The sequence below is a fragment of the Platalea leucorodia genome (assembly GCF_965183815.1).
Source record: "Platalea leucorodia genome assembly, chromosome: 7".
Taxonomy (NCBI): domain Eukaryota; kingdom Metazoa; phylum Chordata; class Aves; order Pelecaniformes; family Threskiornithidae; genus Platalea; species Platalea leucorodia.
Window position 1 is genome coordinate 27,910,450 of NC_138829.1, and position 22,363 is coordinate 27,932,812.

At 39.6% G+C, this 22,363-nt stretch overlaps 1 protein-coding gene across 1 annotated transcript in view; it reads right to left on the reverse strand.

Moving 5' to 3' along the window:
* Window positions 1-4,917: 4,917 nt before the first annotated feature.
* MIPOL1 (mirror-image polydactyly 1) overlaps window positions 4,918-22,363 on the reverse strand; it is a 195,020-nt gene continuing 177,574 nt past the window's right edge. Inside the window, exon 17 of the mRNA XM_082318279.1 lies at window positions 4,918-5,000. Within this exon, the coding sequence (XP_082174405.1) occupies window positions 4,934-5,000 (67 nt within the window). The 3' untranslated portion in view covers window positions 4,918-4,933. The remainder of the gene's footprint in view (window positions 5,001-22,363) is intronic.

Consider the following 22,363-nt stretch of genomic DNA (forward strand, 5'->3'; position numbering starts at 1 on the left):
TCATCAAGAGAAACACACAAAATCTCACAGGGGAAGGACATTTCTGAGTATCTCAGTGCTCTTCAAGACCGCAGGGACACTAATTTGACCAGTAATTACGACCATGACCATAAGCATTGCCTGTGGTGAGCCACCTTTCATCATGAACTGCTGTTCCATCGGGAGGCAAACGAATTGCTACTCCTGGTACTTAATCTGATGCAATCTCATCCTTTTCTTGTAAATTAGGACCAAAGTGACAATTGCATTTGTCTGCTACACAGGGCAGGCTTCTTTTCACTTTCAGAGTTCTGCATGGACATCAATCAGTTCTCAATGAATAAACTATATGATAAAAGCCAATTAACCCTTGTTATCATTATCACCTATTTCTACACGCCAGACCAGAATTCCTGCTACGCTGAAAGGCAAAACTCAGACTGGGTTCAATGGGGCCAGAAATTCACCCGAGGGCACTAAAGGCTGGGCCTGCATTACTGGACCTGTGTGACTTCTGCTGTTCACTTCAGGTGGTGAAGAAGCAAAAGTGTTTGGACACTAGCCACACAGATGCTTTTGCAAACTCCCCTGAGGAGCCTAGGCACCTCTTCAGGGGCTGCACACCTTTTATGACTGTCACTAAGGGATTTGCCAAAGACCACACACCAGGTTGTTAGCAAGGAAGAGTGAGAACCCAACCATTTCCAAATCTTCGCCCTCAGCACAGTAAATTTCCCAAAGTCCTTTTCAAAGAAGACAAACATTTCTAGCTGAATTTTAAAAATCAGCATCTAATTTAATTATGATTCAAAGTCATTTATCTACAGGATGATAAAAACCCCTAACTAAAAAGCTCACTGAATTTCAGGCTACTTGGTACAAGACATAAGACAGTCAGGAAATGTTTTGTCACTTAAGTACAATGTGTCAAAAGGAAAATTATGAAGCAAAATTATCACCTAATTTTACCAAATTGAGTATTACCCACGACCAGATGTATCTGACATAAAGCCTGCTAGACTGGTTTTGCCTGGCCGATGCTACTTTCCTAAACATAGCCAGCTGACACAAGAGGATGGAGGTCAAACAGTCTTGCTTTAAGAAGCCTGCGCTCACAAGGTTATTCCTTGGAGGCGCAAAGACTTGGGGCAAGACAACTTCTTGATACTCCTCGGGGAAGGAGGAACTTAGTACATTCATGCATGGAAAACAAGCCCTGATTTAGTAAACTTGCATTTCCATAGTGTCCTGGTTTCAGCTGGGATAGAGTTAATTTTCTTCTTAGTAGCTGGTAATAGTCCTGTGTTTTGGATTTAGTATGAGAATCATGTTGATAACACACTGTTTTAGTTGTTGCTAAGTAGTGCTTACACCAAGTCAAGGACTTTTCAGCTTCTCGTGCTCTGCTGACTGAGAAGGCTGGAGATGCACAAGAAGCTGGGAGGGGGCACAGCTGGGACAGCTGACCCAAACTGGCCAAAGGGATATCCCATACCAGATGATGTCATGCTCAGCGTATAAATTAGGGGAAAGCTGGCTGGGGGGCCATTGCTCGGGAACTGGCTGGGCATCGGTTGGTGGGTGGTGAGCAATTGCATTGTGCATCACTTATTTTGTATATTCTTTTATCATTATTATTATTATTATTATTATTGTTTTCCCTTCCTTTTCTGTCCTATTAAACTAAATTTATCTCAGCCCACGAATCTTACCTTTTTTTTTCCCTGACGGTCTCCCCCATACCACTGCGGAGGGAGTGAGCAAACAGCTGTGTGGTGTTTAGCTGCCTGCCGGGCTAAACCACAACACAAAATAGCAAACAAGGTTCCTCATCAAACCTGCCAAAGAGTAAGAAGGAAGATCTTTACACAGAAAAATAAATAGTTAAAAGTTAGATTAAAACAATGGGTAAGAATAAATGTATCATTTTCACAGTGAAGGAAAGTTACCTTATTGTCCTGCAGGCATCTTTGTCCCAGAGCCCATGTTGTTCAACTTAACTAAGAAATCACATTGAAAAGGGGGTTAATTTGAAGATGGTGATATTTCATATCACCATATTTAGCATGGAGATGCTGCTGATCCTATGTTACTGTGAGTAGTAAAGATGAGCTGCGAGAAGAGATGGAATAGGAACTCACGGTCACCAGGGAATGCTCACTAAAACATCAGATGACATTCAGTACCCACAAATGCAAAGTTATGCATTCAGAGAACAGTTCTGTCTTCATACACGCCATGATGAACTCTGAGCTGAATATTGTAACTGAGGAATGAGATCTAGAGTTGTTGTTATTATTACAGATATATTAATTCCAAGAAATCATCTGTCATAAAGGAAATCCAATACTAAAAATGATTACAAATAGCATAGAGAAAAAAACAGACAACATCATTATGACAACTGTTAAAGTCACAATTTGTCCGTATCTTGAATACCAGGCACAAATCTGGTTGTATCTATCTCAGTAAAACTACTGCAGAACTGGAAAAGAAATAGATTAGCATGACAAGGCCAACTGAAAACACGAGACAGCTTCTTTACAAGAGACTAGGGGTTCTCTCTGGAAAAAGAGATGGTGGGGGAAGGATGCCAAATACATAAAATCACAAGGGACATGGAAACAATATGAACAGGGAATGGTTGTTCACTGTTTCTCTAACACAAAACCTAGGTGATAGCAAATGAATAGAGCTCGTTCATAACAAAGAAAAGAAAATATTTCTTCACTCAATGCACCATTAACTGCATAAGTCTTTGTGACGGGAACAAGTAGATACTAAAAGTGTAAATGGATTCAAAAACAGGTCATGAAAAAATGCTGCTAAATACAAAGACACCACCTCTGGCTCAGAAACCCCCTAAGTAATAAATTGCTGGGAGACCATTTGGGAGGAAGATCACTAGTGCTGGCCTGACTTTATACCTTTTCCCAGACATCTTCTACTGGTTCTTGCCAAAGGCAGTCTTTGGGCTAGTTGGACTTCTGATCTAGCACAGTATGGTAGTCCTTACATTTTTATCTTTATTCCTTCCTCACCACTTCCTTAGAGCAGAAATGGTTCAACAGCACTGACTGCTCAGGAGATCTTGTCTCTCACTTAGTGCACTAAAGCTCAATGGGGACAGTAGGAAAAAGAGCAGTTGAGTCACGCAAGCGCTGGACAGCAGCACACGGGAGATGGTGAAGGGGCTGGGAGCTGGGGGGGGACAGTCCTCTGGTCTGGAAGCATTAAACTTTCTTCCCACTGAATAAGTGGGGGGGGAGAGACTCCAGACTCACTGGCTATCTTAGGATTGACCAAAGGTCAAAAAGGAGCACTTCAGAAGTTTCTAGAAGTGACTTGGGTAAATTTAGCTTGGAGGAATGCTACTCATCTCCCTGCAAGGGGTTAGGTTTGGTCGACTGAAACTAGGAGGAGCTTAGGTCTGCAGATGATGAAGGTTTAACATGGAAGTGCTTGAAAGTAAAAACAAGCATTGAAATGTCTCCCCCTATCCAAAATTAAAATTTCATTTTCTTCAGCTAGACTGCCCTATCATGACATCTGTACAAGCAAACATTAGGAGGCAAGACAGCCTAACAACATTAAACACAAAGCACAGTAGGCAAGTAGAAGCCTTAGGAGCTACATCCACCCCGCCTGAGCTGGCTGGTCCTGGGAGCAGCTTAAAGCCCACCGTGCTCCTGAGATTCATTACTGAATTTGGGCTGCTTAGAGATTACAGCTGCCTTCTTGAGCAGGTTTACACAAGCACTGACCTGACCTTTCTGCTCACCTTTGGTCATGTGGCAAAGACATACCAAATACAGGGAGATGTTTGGGTCATAAATATAAGTCTAGGTCCCACTCTCCTGTATCTGTAAGGTCTGTAACGTCTGAGTACCCCAAATTTTCCTCCTCACCCCTTGATTTCTCCCCTCCCTGAAGGAGTCTATCCTTCAGCCTTTGGGTTCAGTCCCAGGGCACTTCAGGAGTACACAAAGCAGAGGGCTGGCAGTCTGGCCTCAGACTCAACCTGGATGGTAATCCTGCACTGCAGAGCAATGAGAAGTCTAGAAGAAGCGGGTAAAAAATCCTGTAGGAAAGGGGTGAGTGACCCACCTTACAGTGAGAAGGCAAATTTTTACTCTATAAGGTGGTTTCTGAATATTTGAGAGATTTTCCCTCATAGGAAAGGACAGAGGAGTGACTAAACCCAATACGGGAAACCTTCCCCACTGTCTGAGATACTGTACAATGTCACAAGGCTTTCATGTTGCAATTTATGAAGCTGTATCTCCAGTGAAACCTAACTGTACATTTCTTTTTAGTGTACGCTGAAAATGCCATGTACTGGCAGTAGCTATTGAACCACTGTATAAAGCTATACACGTATCCTTCCCTTAGATGTAGCCACAGTCACTAGCTGCAATTCAATGGGCTATGAGTAAGGAGGAAAAAATCTTCAATATACTAGCCAGAGATATTTCTTGAATGTGAACCTACTTTATCAATTAATATATTTAACATACAAATACTGGACTGTTTGCAGTCTCACAAATAACGTAAGAGATTTAAATTTTGAAACTGCGTTGCAGGATTTTGCACCTGAAGCCTGCAGTATTTGAAAACACGATCAAGCTGTGCCTTGCAGCAGACTATAGCCTAGTAACACCGAGAGGACAGACTGTTAAAATAAGCATCTACATCATTTTTCACAGTACACAGTGCCACAATGCATCTGCTTAAAAACAAATATATGTTTGCAGTGAAACATTTCAACAAATCACAGAACTCAGCAGCAAAGTAGTTAAACATTTATGATTTGATTTTATCTCAGCTTGGAATGTCGCTGGAGTGTCCCACTTCTAACAACTGTTTGCTAAGTTAAGGCTTTAGTGTTTACACAGTGCTGAATGAAGCAGCCTGGTCACCAGATGTGAATGCTTCCTTAGACTAGAGCTTTCAATCAGATCACGGTCCTAATGGTCCCTGCTCCAACCTTCTTCCTCAGGACGTCCACCAGCCTTTCCAACCTGAGAGGGGGGCAGGGGAGAGGGAGAGGAGAGGAAAAAAAAGGAAGCAAACGTTAGGAATGTTCTGGCTGAAAGAGACAGTGTTTGCACTGAACCAAGCTGTCCTGGTGGTGGTCATGCTCAGAAACAAAGCACTACTGTAAAAGACAGACATTAAGGGAAAATGCAGACAACTTACGGAAAACTTTTTAACCTACAACCTAACCCATTTGCAGTCAGTGATATATATCAACTCACTGATCTTTTGTAGTATATGTAGTATCTGAGGTTCCCGTAAGGTGTTAACACAAAACCCTGCGCAGCAATCCTGTGGCACATACACACTTCAGCGTAAGCAGGACATTCAATTCTTGTCCTTTTTAAAATATGAGTGGTCCATGGGTCTTGTTAAATGTAACATTTAGCTGTTGTTTCCCCTTAAAAAATACCCTACCTGTTATCCAACAGATACTTTTATTGCCCAGTTTAGAAATTTATGTCTAAAACCCTGTGCATTTTATGTCAAAAACTTTTTCAAAATACTCAACAAGCCAAGTTTCTGAGGATGTGGACGATGATATTTTGAAGGTGGCCCATATTATTACTATGTCAACACAACTACAGAAAAATTAACAGTCTAAGTAAGTAGGACAGAGCCTACTCCTCTCTTAGTTTTAAGGCACAGGCTGTAAGCATGTCCAGCATTTCACTGGCTTAATTTGTTCTTTCCTTTTGTTACAGTATGTAGGCAAATGCCTACATACTAAATTTGTTCAGCATTTTCCATTTGCACACATTTATCTTCAGCACTCCAGTAATCATGCATTCAAGCTATTTCTTCAATTTATCTGTATTTTATGGAATCCTTCAATGAAAGCTCTCCCACAAATAAACTAACTATATAAAAGCAGACACTGTGTATAGTAGAACACTTATAGAGCCACATCCAGCATATTATATACACGACCTCCATAACAGATAAAAAGAGTTGCAGGTTCAAATAGCTCTATTCACTGTTGCAAAGTTGACCATTTTTTCTTATCTGAAAAGACAGGTTTTTAATGTATTATACAACATGAGGAATGCAGATAGGAAATAAAAATAACACAGCTTTATCAAAACTGCAAAACTCATTTTATCTCATGGATGCATTAGTAACTTTAGTGTAGGAAAACTAGTTAACACGTCTTGGATTTATTGCCACAAGTCATGACTAACGCACATGGTACGTATTGAAACACTCTTGTTTTCCAGGAACCACCAAGCACCATGAAGCTACACCTTTCATTGTACTCACCAGGTGACTTAATTCCTGAAATGAGATTAAGAATTCACCACCCTAATGTAATTATCAGACACCAGGAAATGTACGTCGAAAATTCAGCTGGTTCTAGCTGTTCCACAGGGACTCTAAAGGAGTGAAAGCATAGGTGAAAAACTACTGCTTAGCTACTACTCCTCCCCCTTCAGTCTTCTATGTACCACTTTTGCTTTTTAACAAACTAACTAGTGCGTTTTTCCTGGTTTTGTAACATACATCTACTGCACTTCTTTGTCTTTATGGAGGCAGCACCCCGACAGTCATAACTCAGTGCAGTCAGTCCATGCAAGTAGAAAGTCAGGGCTTTCACAAGCTATTTGCTCTTGAAAGTTTTCTAACAGTGGATAAATCAATGTTTTCTGGGTTCTAAGGGTTTTAACTCAGTTACTGATAGGTCATAGTTTCCTCAGCCTCTCTTACTGAGAATTTTCCCTGTTAAATCAGTTGTTAGTCCATGTGCAATTTCAGAAAGCAATGGCAGGTCAGTCCTCACTTTTAACAGCACGTATGTTCAGAAGCATTGCAGCTTTCTCAGCCACTTTAACTATCACTGGACCTCTCTTTCCCTCTCACACTAGCACCCTCTCTAATTCGCTTCAGAGCCATAAAGCAGAGGAGAAACATTTCAAACTGTCTGGACAAATACGGTTTGGGCTGCAAATTGTTTTCTGGGAGACAGCAGAAAATAGTAAAATCTTAGATCATGGCTTATTTAAATCACTGTTCAGTTAAGAAGAAATACTGTGTGGCTTATGCAAGTGGGGGAGAAATGACTTCAGTAACTGAGGTTTCACCTGGGGAGACGTAGGCTGGAGGTCACCGCTTACACACTGCCCTGCAATTGGGCTTAGATGTGCACCACTCTGTGACCAAGCAATGGCACTGCACACCAGAGCACACAAGTTAGCGAAGAGCTGCCCATGTTTGAAGAGAAATACCACTGGGATGAAAGTAGCTGTCTTCTGTTTAACCTTGAAACTGTCAGGCTTCATTGAAAATAATGAGGCTTAACAATCATAGCTTCTGCTTTTCAAATGAATGATGACTGAAATCATCAAAATGAGGTATCCCGCACCAAACACAAACCGTGCAGGGCTTATTTGCCTTTTGTTTCAGTCATGTGTGGATTTGCAAATTTATTTATTCTTTATTAGAAGAAAGAAAAAAAAAGCAGCAGGGGATTAAGAAACCATACCTTTGAAAGAGATTTAAACAATAATGTAAAAGAGAAACTGTAACAGCTATTTATAAGATAAAATCACAGAGGGCAAAATTCACCCCTACACAGACACAAGACCCAATATACCACTGAAATCCCTCTTAAGCCTACAAAATAATGCTATGGGCTGAATCAGTGGTTAATAACTCTTGATATAGGCCTCGGGGGCTTTTCGGAACGATAATCCTGGACTCTTTGTTCACCAAGGGCCCAACTCTGCCATCCTGACTCACACTAAGCAACATTTTTCTTTGTGAGTAATAAAAGGCAGCTAACGAGGCTGTTTGTTTGTGCCAATGAGGTACTACCTGCAAGGGGTGAGGGTGGCAGAATTGCCCCTTGTCAATAAGGCTCTTGGGACGCTGCAGGCAGCTCCTTTTGGAGGTTGAGCATTTTAATCTGCAGTAAACTGAAGGAATAGTCTTATACCCCAAGACCAAAGGTAATTTAAATATCTAAATAGATGAATGGGAGGTGCTAGGAACTACCCTAAAATTCTCAGTGTTTGCAGAGTTTTATTCAAAATATGGAAGACACTGACCTGAAGAAAGCAACTTTTATTACTTTGTGCAATCGTGACGTATCTGCCAGTATAATCTCACCATATTTTACTTAACTGAAAGCAATACTGACTATGTTTGACCATATACTAAGACACAGATTTAACAAATGACATTTGTCTTTTTGCTTGTGAAGGAAACAGTCCTCATAGTATAAATTAAACGCAAAATATGACACTACCTTCTCCTGAGATGTAAGAAAGACACTCACTGACTTTGCATTTCATGAAGCAATCAAACATGTCATTCAAGAAGAAAGTATTTCAGTTGGTGTTTTAGGTCAGACAGAAGAACAATATGGTGGGCAACTCAGCTGCAGCGCTGAAGGTCCAAATGTGCAAGGACAGACAGACATGTTTAGGAATGTTCAACAAAGCCTCTTAAGGTCTCACTCCTCATTCTCAAAGATTTCAATTTCTTGCTTAGAGATTCTGGAAGATCCCAGTAGGTGGCCTTCACTATTTCTTGGTACTTAAATAATTCTAGAAAATCTGTCCCTTAACAAATAAATTCTCTTAGCAAATATCACTTCAGCATTCTCTATGCAATTACTGCATGTGTGCATGCAAAATGAGTACAAAATGGCATATAAAATACAGGAACAAACTATGTATTCAGATGGATAGCTACAACTTTGGTTTTATTTATACTGGCTTGCACATACCCAAAGTCAAAAAGTCCTGTGTTTTTTGGGATAGATAGAATTTGCATCCATGAAAAGCACAAAGATGAGAGCTAGAAATATTCTTTATCTACACGATCTACTTCTTTAATGCTCATCTTAGTGCTTCCATGAAACGGAAAAATAAAAAACCCCCACAAATTAGGAAAGAAACATCCAGCCTGTCATTATTTTTAAGTTAGAAAAAGACCCGCCATTGTGAAGACTCTTGAACTGCAGTGGCTTAATTCTTCCTCAATACAAATTTGGAGTTAATAAATCAGGTGAATCTGTGTTTTAACACAGAAATAAAAAACTTCCTTGAGGGGCTTGCTGCTATGATATTACCAGTGCGAATAAGTACTTTTAAAACTGTTGCTAAGCTTTAAGAAGGTCCTCATCTTCACAGGAATGCTACCTAAACAAGAACATTGCTAGGTGTGTCTTCCCCAAGACAAATTCTCAACCATTCTCAACTCCTCTTCCAGTTATTTCAAATTGTGTTCTCTTATCGCCTACGCATACATCTGACAAAATGCCTGTATGGGGTGTATGTTGTTATATGGAGTGATCTGACATAGCTCCTGAACTGTCTGACAATCTGCTTTGATTTTTAGCAAAGCCTTACAGAGCTTTACTCCCTTGAGTATAAATCATTTTAGTTTTAGAATCAGTCTCCATAAAGCAGACTTAAAATTCTTAGTGACAGAGAATTTTGTTCCAGGAACCCAGAAGCTGGATGCATAATTGCAAAAATGTTACGGACTGGTCTCTAGTGCTGACTCTTCTGCACATTTTTGGCTTACTCTCTTCTTTCATGTATTCTGCTGAAGAAGTCTAGCTCTAAACTGTAGCTTGGGATCAGTAAAAACTCTGCAACTGTGTAAATCCACATAGATCAGTACATCTTCCTACACTGCTGCATCTCTGGCCAAAGGATCTCACCCCAAAGGAGAGCCATGGACTTTATCCACAAGTTCCGAATATGACAGTTATAGTCACAGAATGGTCTTCCAAGTCATCATGCCCCAGAAATAGCCAAAATGGATACCCAACTGAAAGAAAAGGGCATCCTTCAAGTAGCCTATGTCGTAATCTGCAAAGCAATATATAGACTAGCCGAAAACAATAGCTTCTACCTGCAGATGGAGGAGTTAAGCGATAAAAACAAAACCCTCCTGGATTTTGAAATGCTATATAAAGGCTTATAAACCTAAACTATAACCCTTGGTTATCTTTCCAGTAGATAAGATTAGGTTCAGGCTATGAAGATGGCCTTACTTGCATGATTTCTGGCTTCTTGTGGAATGTGTTTTGCTAACACTAATTCCCTTTAGAAACTAAGCATTTGAAAATATATTAGGTAAATAAAATGCACTGGACAAAAGCATTACAAGCAGTTTAGCAGTAGAGCTCAGTGAATATCTGACTGTTTGGTGAGTGGTCATACAAATAAATTCACTTAATTTCATCTCAGAATAAAAAAATTCCTTTCCTTTCCTTTTCCTTTCCTTTCCTTCGGTCTTCCTCTTGGATATATTTCATTGAATCCTAAACGGACTACTCGTTTTCAGGTGTTTTCTGTAAAAGTCAAGGAAACAAATGACATAGAGAAGAGAGGCTGCTGTGATACCAGCCTCACTCAGAAACCAGTCACTTGGATAGGATCATTTACTCAAGAGGCTGCAGGAAACTGGTTCAGCTCTATTATCTGTACGGGGGAGCTGGACTCCAGCTGCTTCCCTCTCAAGGGAGCAGCACTGCGCTAACACCGGGTGCTGGGGTGGCTTGTTCTCAGTTTCAGATGTTGAGGCTGCTCTGATTGAATAAAATGCTTAAATATTCACTGGATCAAAGCCTGGAATGTAAGGGTATGACCTCGCAGTGAGTGGCCTATCTTCCACGCTACAGAGGCATGGCCCTCTTACCTCTGGGTGGTTCAGTGAATCTTAATTATTCTTATTCTTCATTTCAGGTATTATTTTTGCCTCCTCAAAAGCCTACCTTTTGAACAATAACAATTTTTGATCAACTCACTAAAAAACATTGCCGGTTGCATTTAACGGTCATACACCAGTCTGTAACAATTCCTTCATCATAGTGGTAAAGACTGCATGTGGTTCAGATGCACCAGGCTGCCTCTCTCTGCTTAACAAAGCTCCCTCTGCATCTTTTGGATCAGAGACTGGGTGTCTTTCTAAACGACACGCTGGAGTTCAGCAGTGGTTTTGAACCTGATGGAGGAATTACCAAGTAAAATTCGCTGCCCTGTGTTAGACAGGTGGCTGGACTGACTGGTATTAATGGTCCTTTCTGGTCTTAAAACACAAGTCTTAGAGACTGATTTAGCAACATCAGTGAACTCTAAACTGTGGTAGACCACAGTGTTGGATCTAATCACTCCAGGCACCGCCGCCAATTCCTGCCTGCCCAACACTGTTTGTAATGTCACTCCAAAAAGTACGTTCCATTAAACTTACAGGCCTTCAGTTTGGCAGGGCAAACCATTCTGCCTCTGAAAAGCACTGTCACAAAACAAGCATTCCTATTAAATCCCTTTCAGCGTCTTCTCAACCCAAAAGAGTAATTCTGTATATGATTAAACTTAGAAGTAAATACAGCCAGTTGGGCTCCTGACAGCAGACATATTTCAAAATAAACCTGGCTTACACAGGCCTTGGCTAAAATATTAAGCCTTTATCTGTGGTCCACAATAAGTAATCTTGTCAAATTGTTTGCTCTCTACCTTCTGTTTGGAAGTTTATGAGCTCACCATTACTATTCACCTTGTGCCATCACTAACAGCAGGAAAAGTGAGTGATAAACACAGTTGGGCTATTTTGACAGCATTTCACCCTACTTTGCATTGATGTAGATTGCTACACAGTATAGGATAATACAGAATTGGGACTTTGCATCTATGCTGGATTTAATGCCACCTTGTGAAAGGTATTGCTCCTTTGCTTGCAAATGCTTGCTCAGGGCAGCATATACTGATTACCTAAAATAAATGAGCTTATGAGAATGAAAAATAAACCCTGAAACCTCTATGCTACAACCTCATCTGTGTTCCAGTAAATTGAGATCTACAACACGCTTATCATTTAAAGCAGGCAGAGACTCTTACTATTGGATGGACCATTCATATCTGAGCATGTGACTGATACTAAAGAGTTAAAAAATTAACAATAATTGAAATAGAGGATATACTGGCATATGATGGCCAAATGATACTGATCAGTTCACAGAATTTCACCTAATTACTCCAGCTTGAGTCTAACAGTTTATATGCAAATTTTATGCAGTTTACTACTTCTATTTGTGCAAAAACCTTTTCTATACCTCCTTCCATAAGCTTGAATTACTTTTAGCACTGACAGTTACTCTTTCCATTCATTTGGGGTCACAGCTGATCTCTTCTTTTTTTAGGAGAAACCTTGACATTGAAGCCTACTCCTCACAGTGACAGCATTTCCACAAACTTTGTGCTGATACAAATAGGCAAAGGTCTCCTGGATTTTCTTGCCAAATATTTCCTGGAAGTCTCTGTCATCTGCTTAGGAAAAGCTGGCAGTTTTACCTTATGCTAGTATATCTTCCTTATAGAAAGTATTCTGTCACAGTATTTATTCATCTGAAGAGGGAAAAATATTACTTCCTATCAACTCCTGAGGAACACTAGTCCTGCCCATTGGTAATGATGTTTGGTATCATTAGAGTGCCATGAATCACAGGCAAGCTTATTCTGTCTCTGAACTGTTTCCCACTTTCTTCTTGAGAGCAATACTACCTCAGAAAAGCAAATATTCTTTGCTTTGAATGCTCAGAACATGGAAGGATGGTCAGAACTTTTATGTAAAGTGTTCAAAAGGCAGACAGCAGGTCTATTTTGCATCATGTGTATTTTGCATGTGGCAAAACAGCGTGCAGAGAAGTGAAATGAGTTGCTGAAGCTCAACCAATCAAGAAAACTGAAAAGACCCACAAACTTTTCGTCGTGTTTAATTTTATGTATAAGTATTCTTGAGCTGAACTGGGCTCCTCATGTGCACAAAAAAAAGTATAGGCATAAATACCTGCAGAATTAGAGCCTAAAATTGTTGGATACAGAGCCCACCTCTCTCAGCTTCTCAATCCATGCTCTAGACCACGTCAACTGGTAACAAGTAGCCAGTTCTCTTATTCTATACTCAGTTGAGATGTATTTCAGGAGATGGAAAAAGGACCTACTTTTTAGAGGATTTTGTTTCGTTCTAAATCCCTCTTCAGGAATATTTAAAAGCAATGTCAAAAATTGATTATCTAAAGCAAATATTATTTCAAATCTGCCCAAAACAAACAGTTAGACAGGATTCCTCATGAAATGCTGGACCAGCAGACTGATATACACTTAAGGATCTGTAGAGAATGCGGTTACTAAAAGACTCTAAAAGTATCAGTCTGAAACCCCCACATTACACCTTTCTGCATGTTTCAAACAAGCCTTCCTTGTAAGGCCAGGTCTGAACCTCTCAGCTGCCTATTGCACGCCAGTTACACCCCTTTTGGGCATGTTCTAGTCAAGTCTTGTTTACAACGAGTTTGTAAAATCGCAAATACTGAGGTACTACTCAGGCTGTTTCCCAAGTACATCCCATCAAGGCACAACTTTGGCAGACTCCTCTTGATATCATAAACAATAAAGACAACACGAGCTTTTTTCTTGATTCCACAAGTATTTTACAAAACCCAGTGCAGACTTGCTGGCTCTAGACAGCTCCCACCCGCGTGACCAAGAGTAATCTGGAGCTTCTGGAGAGAAAATTCCTTCCTATAAACCATCATCAAATCCCTCCACTTTACATTAAAAATAATTGTTTTTACATAGGTTTGATGTATTTCAATAGATTTGCCTTCCTGGCATAACTGATGGGATATCACCCAAGCTGGAATGGCTTCTATGATATCACTGAGAGATCAAGTAACAATGGAAACGGGTTGGATGTAAGAGGAGAGCATTTAATTAAGCTCCCACTTGCGAAAAGTCCTTTGTAACGGGCTCAGACTGGTAGGTGAACTCCCCACCCTTCCGGTGTGATCCGGTGGTGCCCACAGACTTCTCCTGGTTTCAGGGAGACTCACACTTAGTCATGCTTCTGAGAAGTATTTCTAGAAAAAATAAGTGCAGTCTTCCCTCAGTAGTGGACTAACAAAAAATCCATGGGTGAAACATCCTTTCCTCCTCTTAATGTTTGCAATATATTATAGATAGATGTTATCAGCATGAAGCTTGTCTATTATGGTGATGTTGCCACGGGGTGCCCTATGCAGGGATAAACCCAGAAACGATGCCTAACTGCTCATTTACACCCAAAAAATGGGCTTTTAAAACACCAGTTGAGACTTAGCATCACAGACCAAAGAGTCTTCTACACATGTGTAGTGCTCCTTAAAATGCTTCATAGGCTTTTTACTAAGTTATCAGCCATTTAAGGCCATTAAGGTAAAAACAAGCCTTCCCACTTCTAAGCTTCAGTAACCTTTCCCCAGTAGCTGACAGACAGACTGTCTCCAACTGTCTTCTGCACCATTCTAGCAAGACAATTGACATGAGATTTTTTTTTTTCACTGGCCTTCTGGGCCTATTTTGCTCCATGTTCCTGCAATCCAACTGGGAATGAGCTTCTCCTCCTGCTCCTGGGAGGTGAGCGAATTCCCGAGCAAGGCTGACACACAAAAGCAGCAGTGGATCTTCAGCGCATTTTGAGGACAGCTGAACTAGCGAGCTTGCAGACTCAGGCCTTGGTGGCAATTCTGCCTGATTGACATGAATGGGACTGATCGTAGGAGAAAGAACATTTAATCTCTGCTGATGAAAGCATAAAAATTCGACTTTACATCAAGATTCACGGAATTCTTCAAAAGCATAGAGTAAAATATTTTCTCTGTTTAAAATTGGAGATCTGTGAAATGCCTTTTGTGTTGAGTTCACCACTTAGGATTACCTTTTATCAGATGTAGATGTTCATCTGTTACATCCTTCAAATAATTTTTATGATTATCTTATCAAACAAAAGATTGAGGTGATAGAGATGGATATATTATAGAGGCACAGAATAAATATAGTGCTAAATATAGTAATCATCTTATACACCTCTCCAATACCTGCAATGTCTTCCACTCAAAGGTTGAATTCTGCTACTTTCTATGGGAAAAAATTCCATAATCTGAAGCTGAAATTATAAAATTTGGTCCTAAAGATTTATGCCTTCCAACAACTCAGTGTTTAGATCTATATCCTTATACCCATGTCACATACAGCAGAAATATGTACAACAGGAAAGCTGAGCAACTTGCCAATAAAATAGTGGCAATGATGGGTTAAAGCTGTTGTTAGCTCTCATACCTATAAACATAACTGATGCTGCCCTTCTACAAAACATTGTTAAAAAAATTAAAAGCCTTACAGAAAAATCTGGCTATCAATTAATGACTCAGTATTAAATTAGAAATGTGAACTGTAATTTTTTCCTTGGAGAACTAGCCCCGGCTTCAGTAAAGGTACACTTAATTTTAAGCAGTGGAAAAATTTAAATTATTTCAAGTTTGCTTAAAATTAAATACCTTGCTGGCCTAGTCAGTTATTTCTATTTGTTGCTGTAAAGAACTGTTCCAGCAATTCTCTAAAAGATACGTAATTCAGAAGCTTCAGAAAGTCTGGGGTTTCTTGTTGAGCTTCTGCACATACATTTACAGTATTCAATCTTTTGCATATGTTAAGAAACAGTATGAGTATTAACAGAAAGAACCGCAAATTTATTTTTATTCCTTCAGCCAAGCCACAAATAAATGACTCTTGCAAACAAACCAAATACTATTTAGTAACGGCAATGTAAATGCCGTGGACTTATTTTATTTGGATATAAAATATTAAAGTAAATGATTATTTGCTGTGACACTCATTTTATCGTCTTGGAAAAAAAAAAGCAAGTCAGAAAAAGTTTTCTTACTGTTCTTCAAGGAGCACTCAATCTGCTTTTCAAAGTTATTTAATAATTTGTCATAGAATCGTTAACTATAAGCTTACAAATACTGTGTCAGCATGCTTCTTGCTATTGGGCAAACAACTTCAAAATCTAATTTGTTTGTGTTATTGGTCTTACTAAATATTAGTCTTTGCAAGTCTGGTTTACACCATTGATGTTAACTATGCCAACATTCTGATTTTGTTCTGAAGTATTCCACAACAAGCTGATATTATACAATACAAGCCCAAGAGCTAGCCGATCCAGTTTACTGAGTATACTTAGTGTATTTTGCTACTGATAAATCAATAAAACCATGTTGTAATCTACAAACTTCCATCTCTGTCAAGCAGCTATAAGCAAACTGTAAATGAACACACAGGTCAAAAACTGGGATGCCATGATTATGTTGACTCTGAAAACATTTGACTTTCATAGAATACATTTTAGTGTTTGAGAGAACGAAGTTTCAGCACTGCTTATATTTTCGTGAAAGGCTGAGATGATAAATATTCAAATGATGATAAATATTTGTGTTTATATTGTAACTACCCATACTTTAAGAAAACAATATCTGCACTGCAATCCACAATTTACAGAGGTTAAGTAAATGTAAACCATAGCTACACAAAGAAAATAAATACTTGACTTAAACTGTATGCTCAGTTTTGCATTCTTCATCCATGTGAAACTCCCTGCAGTCAATGGATACCTCGGGTGTGCAGAGAATGCAGGAAAGGCTTATCTGTCATTCCCTTTGGTTGGGATTTTTCGTCTTCCTTCTGTTAAGTTCACCGCTGAACATAATCCTGGCATTGATCATAAACCGTCAGATGCAAAAGGCCTCACTATAATTCACGGCACCCAAAACATCCATGAGAATGATATCCCATAATCTGCTCTGGCAATATCACACATTATAACTGTATGAAACTTTTCCTACTGATACCACAAACTGCTCTTTTAAGGACCATCTTCAAATGAAAACAAGACGTCAAAAGATATTATGAATCATTAGTACTACAAAGGGTCTCAGCTGCAGTAATTCTGAACATCACCAAACCTGTCTTTCAGGACTTTGGTATTGAGAACGGGATCTGCAGCCCCATGTGTGCTCTACACTGGTGCATTCCTCCTCCAGACTGCACAGAGAGCATGGCAGCACCTTGGGATGGGATTTGCAACAACTAGTTTCAGGAGAAGGGTGCTCCTGAACTAGCCAAATAGGGGTTTTTTTTGTTCTTTTTTAAATCTCAGGCCCTCAGTTTAAGTGTCTTGCTCCAAGCTGTCCAGAGGTCCTCAAGCTGCCCTTCTCTAAAACTAACCTGAGGCCACTTGTTTCTTTTAAGGTGACAAAGATACCAACAGTGCTAACACCCCTCCTTTTTAAAACAAGTATAAAAAATTATACTGACTATCACCTAGAGCACTCAGCCAAGCTAAGGAAAACTTGGTTTTAACTCACATCTGCCACTTCTTAGGAGAGCTGTACACTCCAGGGCTGAAGAGTCTTCTCTACTTCTCTTTCTGAAGCTATGAATTTCTACAGAAGAAACATCTCAAATATTATTAGACCTGAAGGTGTGATTCTGTGGGTGGTGATTGAGGGCGCTCACCTGGAAAATGGGAGATGGGTGTTCTGATACTGGCTCTGTATTTATGTTCAACAGGCATTGGATAAAACTGAGAAAAAGCCCTAAAGCAAAGTGTCAGAACCAGGTTTCGCTTCTCAGAGGTGAGTAGCCTACTCACTGCTCTCTGATCCGAGAAGCCTGCATTATTTTCTGCTATGTGGTACTACTTTAAGGCAAGGAACAGAGAGCATCCAGACCAAACCTGAGTGGCTAAAACATCCCCCTGAGATATAGGAGATTTGAATCAGGATCTCCTCAGATGGAGGAGGAAACTCAGCTCCATGCTGTGACACCCCGGAGGAGTATCCCTGCTCCCAAACAACCACTTAGAAATCTGGGGTGGGAGGGCACAGATGCGAAGGAAGCTTTTGAAAGAAAACCTCTGAGGTCACGCTGCTCTGCGCAGATCTCAGTGCAACCAGTATGCATCACTCTGGTTCAGCACGTGCTTCTCCATTTGGGTCTCCAAGGAATCCAGGCAGAAAAGACAAAAAGTCGATTGCATTTTTTCAGTCAGAAGTTTTCTGCTTATGCTAACCCAAGTCCCCTCTTCTTTGAGCCGGAAAGTTATCAGTGTTAGTGGTACTAAGTTATCAGGCACTCCCTCCATCACAGCCTGCAAATTTTACTTCGACTGTAACATGGAGTAGGCAATTCAAAAATTGGTGAGTGAAGTGTCATCCAATAAAGATAATATCATCCGATGTGGAAAATACATTTCATTACAGCTTTGCAAAAGTGGTATATTTCCTTTTGTACAGCATGAATAATAAGTTAGCCTTACCAAGGGAAACAAGATCTGCCTAGTGATACAGAAACGCGGTATACGTGCAAAAAGTCCACAGACTATGCCACCAGTAACTGAATTTGTTCAGCTCACCTTAGATTTGAATACTAATTCAATCTTTTATTTCCTCCAGACCCAGAAAACTGATTCCACTCTACATGTTGAATTTCTCTGAGGCCGCACATAACCTCACTGGCTTATTCAATTATTTTATTATAACAAACAGGTATCTCTACACAACTTTCTAATTCATCATTTCACCATGCATATTAGTGCAGTCTGAGGGGAATTTTTCTGAGAGGAGTCACTGGCGTTAGCACAGAATTCCAAGTATTTAAATAAATTCTGACCCTACTATGTACTGCTTTGAGTTAGATCACACATGACTTTCTTCACACATTTCAATTAGTCTTAATTCCTCACTAAATTCCTAAAGCAGGCTACTTCCAAGCCTATCGCCCCTAAATCCAATAAATTCACACTGCCTGTTATTGCTACCCTAGGTAATGGTAATATTTTCATATATGATATGATGTGATTGTTACTAGATTTTGTGTTTTAGACTTTCTCATGTTCCTTTTCATGTCTTGCATGCCAAAGAAACTTTGCATCAGCTCTGCTGCACTCTGCAGAATTCTTCGGGATATGTGGTAGTTTTGCGTGTCTGGGAATCTTCCATCTGGCTAGTGTGGGTTTCCTAAACACCATAAAACCCTGCCTGCGGAGATTGTGTATCTCTTATGGGCCCCATGGAGCTTATAATCTGCTTTTAATCATTGCATGAGGCAGCCAACACATCAGTCCTCACCAAGCAGTTTTTTCCATGTTGAATCTCCTTTAAAAACTTTTGATCCAGTTCTGAAAGTCCAGAACTAGTGCTAATTTTCATTGGTATCTTAGACTCCTACAAGAGTTGTTTTTCTCGGCTCCCCATTTCCTTCCGTACAAACTCTCATAACCATTGACTTCCATGGCTTGCTATAGCAAGTAAAAGATTCTTAGCACTTTGCCCTCACTTGCTCGTCTTTTGAATGTACCCACCAGCATCTGTTTCTCAGTAAACTACAGGTCATATCCTTAACTGGGACAAATGAATGCAACTCAGTGCGACAGAGCTAAGCCAATTTGCTGTAACTAAGAAACTAGCTCTACATCCACCTTCTTCAACAAGTCATCAGAACTTACTTTACATTTCAAAATGCCAGCACCGATTAAATTATTCCCTATATGATATTAAAAGATTACCAACTATTCAGTCCCAGCAGAACTTCACAGCAGCAGGCAGCACAGTGGTTTTCATTAAAAGCAAAATCACTTTTGACATCTGCTAAATTATTTACTAACACAAATCAGTGAAACTATTAATAACTATGAAGCTGTATTCCTAGCCTCTAGTAGTTAATGCGTTGAGCTGACATTCACCAGAATACAGTTTTGTAAGTAAAAAAAAAAAGCGCAGTCTAGTTTTAATAGGAAAGTCTGAACATCTAAATGTAACATCTTAATAAAGTAAGACATTAAATTGTATTTACTGTTTTGAAATATGAAAATTAAAGAAATGTATCTCTAAAATTTTAAAGAAAGCCAGTCCAGTTATCTGACATTTGGTGGTTCCTCCAAAACAAACAGCTTTAAGTCCCAGTGAATGCAAAACTTGTTTCTTTTGTGCAGTGCTTCTGCCTGCAATTTCTAATTAACTAGCTCCATTCTTATCTACAAGGAGTGACTGAAAGCATACAAGCTACAATGTATACTCCAACTAAATATACGTAGGTATGATTTTAAAAGGGAGATAACTAGTTAACAACATTTGCATGTTGCAAGGAGGCTCAATTAGTATAATAATTCAGAAATCTTGCTTTTAGCCTGTTCCCTGCATAGCTGTGCTGTACTGAATACAATCCGCACACTAAAGATATCATGTTTGCAGTTAAAAATCTCCAGAGACTTTAGACCCATACATAAAGATACTTATTTCACTCTTTTCCGAGACACTGACCTGTATCCTCATTTAAAAATGAACACCACATCTTTATGTTATTAAATCTTTGTTTTGATCTATTAGTATTCACCAAAGTGCCATTTTATACAGCCCCGCACTGAATAGGCAAGGCTGGAGGTAACCATCTGCAGCTTTAGAGACTGCGTTTGAATTGATGAAAAGAGCTTTGTGTTTTCATTGCCAAGTTTGATTCTTCCAGTCATTAGACATTCCCCTCAGATCGCATCAATGAAGCGGACTCTCTTACACCCATGTGTTAAATTCTCTTCTCCTCATGGTTTCCTTTGCCAGCTATACTCCAGAAAGACTACTGGGTCTTAGCCACATTCTTCTCACAGCTGTGTTAAAAAAGAGCATCAGAGAGTCTTCCCAAAATCCATATGTGTATCTGGTCAGTCCCCTGTTGGAGGGTCACCTCACATTGTGGTGTGATTATTCAAATATTCATTCTTGTTCTTGAACTGCGCTGCTCAGATCATTCTGGGAAAGATTAGACCCTCCAGCCAGCACTGGAGAACGTCTTGGACGTTGATGTGAAACGCACACAGCTCCCGGACTCGGAAGGCAGATCAGTTTTAGTTGCAGAAGAGGGGCGCTCTAGCCACTTAATAAATGCTTGCTCCTTAGTTCTTTCCATTTTTGTATTCTTTTCAGCTGTGACGAATGCTGCTAAGAACTGTTTGTTTTTGTTGTGCAATCGATCAACTTATTTACTAGCATCAGCTAAGGAACAAACTAAATGAGCAACTAGGAAAGCAGAGAAAGCGTGTTCAGAAATGCTGGAGGGAAATCCAGGACTACTCAAGAAAAGTGTGTGTTCCAGTAACAATGAAAGTCAGGTGGCCAAAAAATCACACCTTAAGAGGTAAAGCAAATGTTATTAAGAGTAGTATTTCTTTTATGAGAGATAGCAATTTCCTTTGATAAAACTATCTGCTTATTAAGAAGATTGCTTAGTTTTCTTTTGTATTCAATCCACTGAAGTATTTTATCCAAATCTCCATAAAAGAAAAAAATCCTAAAATCAAAAGACAAGGTGTCTTTAATAAACAGTTAAGAACAACATAAGAATTTCTGTTTTACAGCACTAATATATTTGCTTCGTTCATAGTAAGAACTACCTCGACAAAGTGCAAAAGCAGCATATTTCTCACCATTTATGCTTATTTTCATACCTGTATATTTTAGCATTGCACCATTACTTTGTGGATTTGTGTTTACTTTTAGAGGATTACATAGAAATTCTACACGCGCACCCTCTGCTGCCACCTTAAACAGCTATCTGAGCGTGCAAGTGTGTCTGTGCTCACACGCGGAGCTATGCTTTACTGAGCTACAATCATTAAATTGTGAGAAAAAATAGAAGCCCTCAATAGAGAAACAGCATTAAAATTCACTCCAGCTGCAAAGCTGTTGCAGAAAAATAGAACATTTCCTGGAAAAAACACATCAAAAGTGGCCTCAACCTTTACTGATAATTGGCTAATATTGATTTGGTATTACATTATAACCTCCTCTGATCTCACTGACATCAGTAGCCACTCCTCAATCCCAGAGGTTCCAGCAGGACGGACAGTTTTAAAATGTCTTGCTTCCTCTGCTGGCAGAGGCATTAATTAATTCACAGGCTTTTCCAGCCACCTTCTCCAGGTCAGCCCATTTCCCTGCTGGGGCTGCACCAGCTGGCTCCTGGCTTCTCCAGCAGGACAAACTTGCAGGGGGCCTGTGGCGCTGTGCCAACACTCCTGGTGACTTCTGTGCCACTGCCCTAATTCTTTGTTTGTAACCATGAATTAGAAACATTAATTAAATATAGAAAATTATAGTCATAGCCATTCTACAGAGTATAGGTTACAAATATTAAGTATTGCGCAGATCATCATAATTTCCTCTTGAATAAATATGTACTGTTATGTGTGCGCATACATGTATTTATTTATATACACCACACAGTTAAAATGTGTATTTGCTTTACTATTCTAGTAAAGCAAAAAAACTAGAATAGTGCTTTCTTAAAAGTCTAATGTGTATCTTGTTAACGTTTCAAAATCAAAATAGATTCAAACAAATTCTGCTAAATCTGTGTGGTCACTCTCTGAGCATCAACATTTTCTGTTTCACACCACCACCCCTGCTAGGATGGCAAATCATCTTCACAGGCAAGAGCACACATTCACTATTTGTATCTCACGCTGC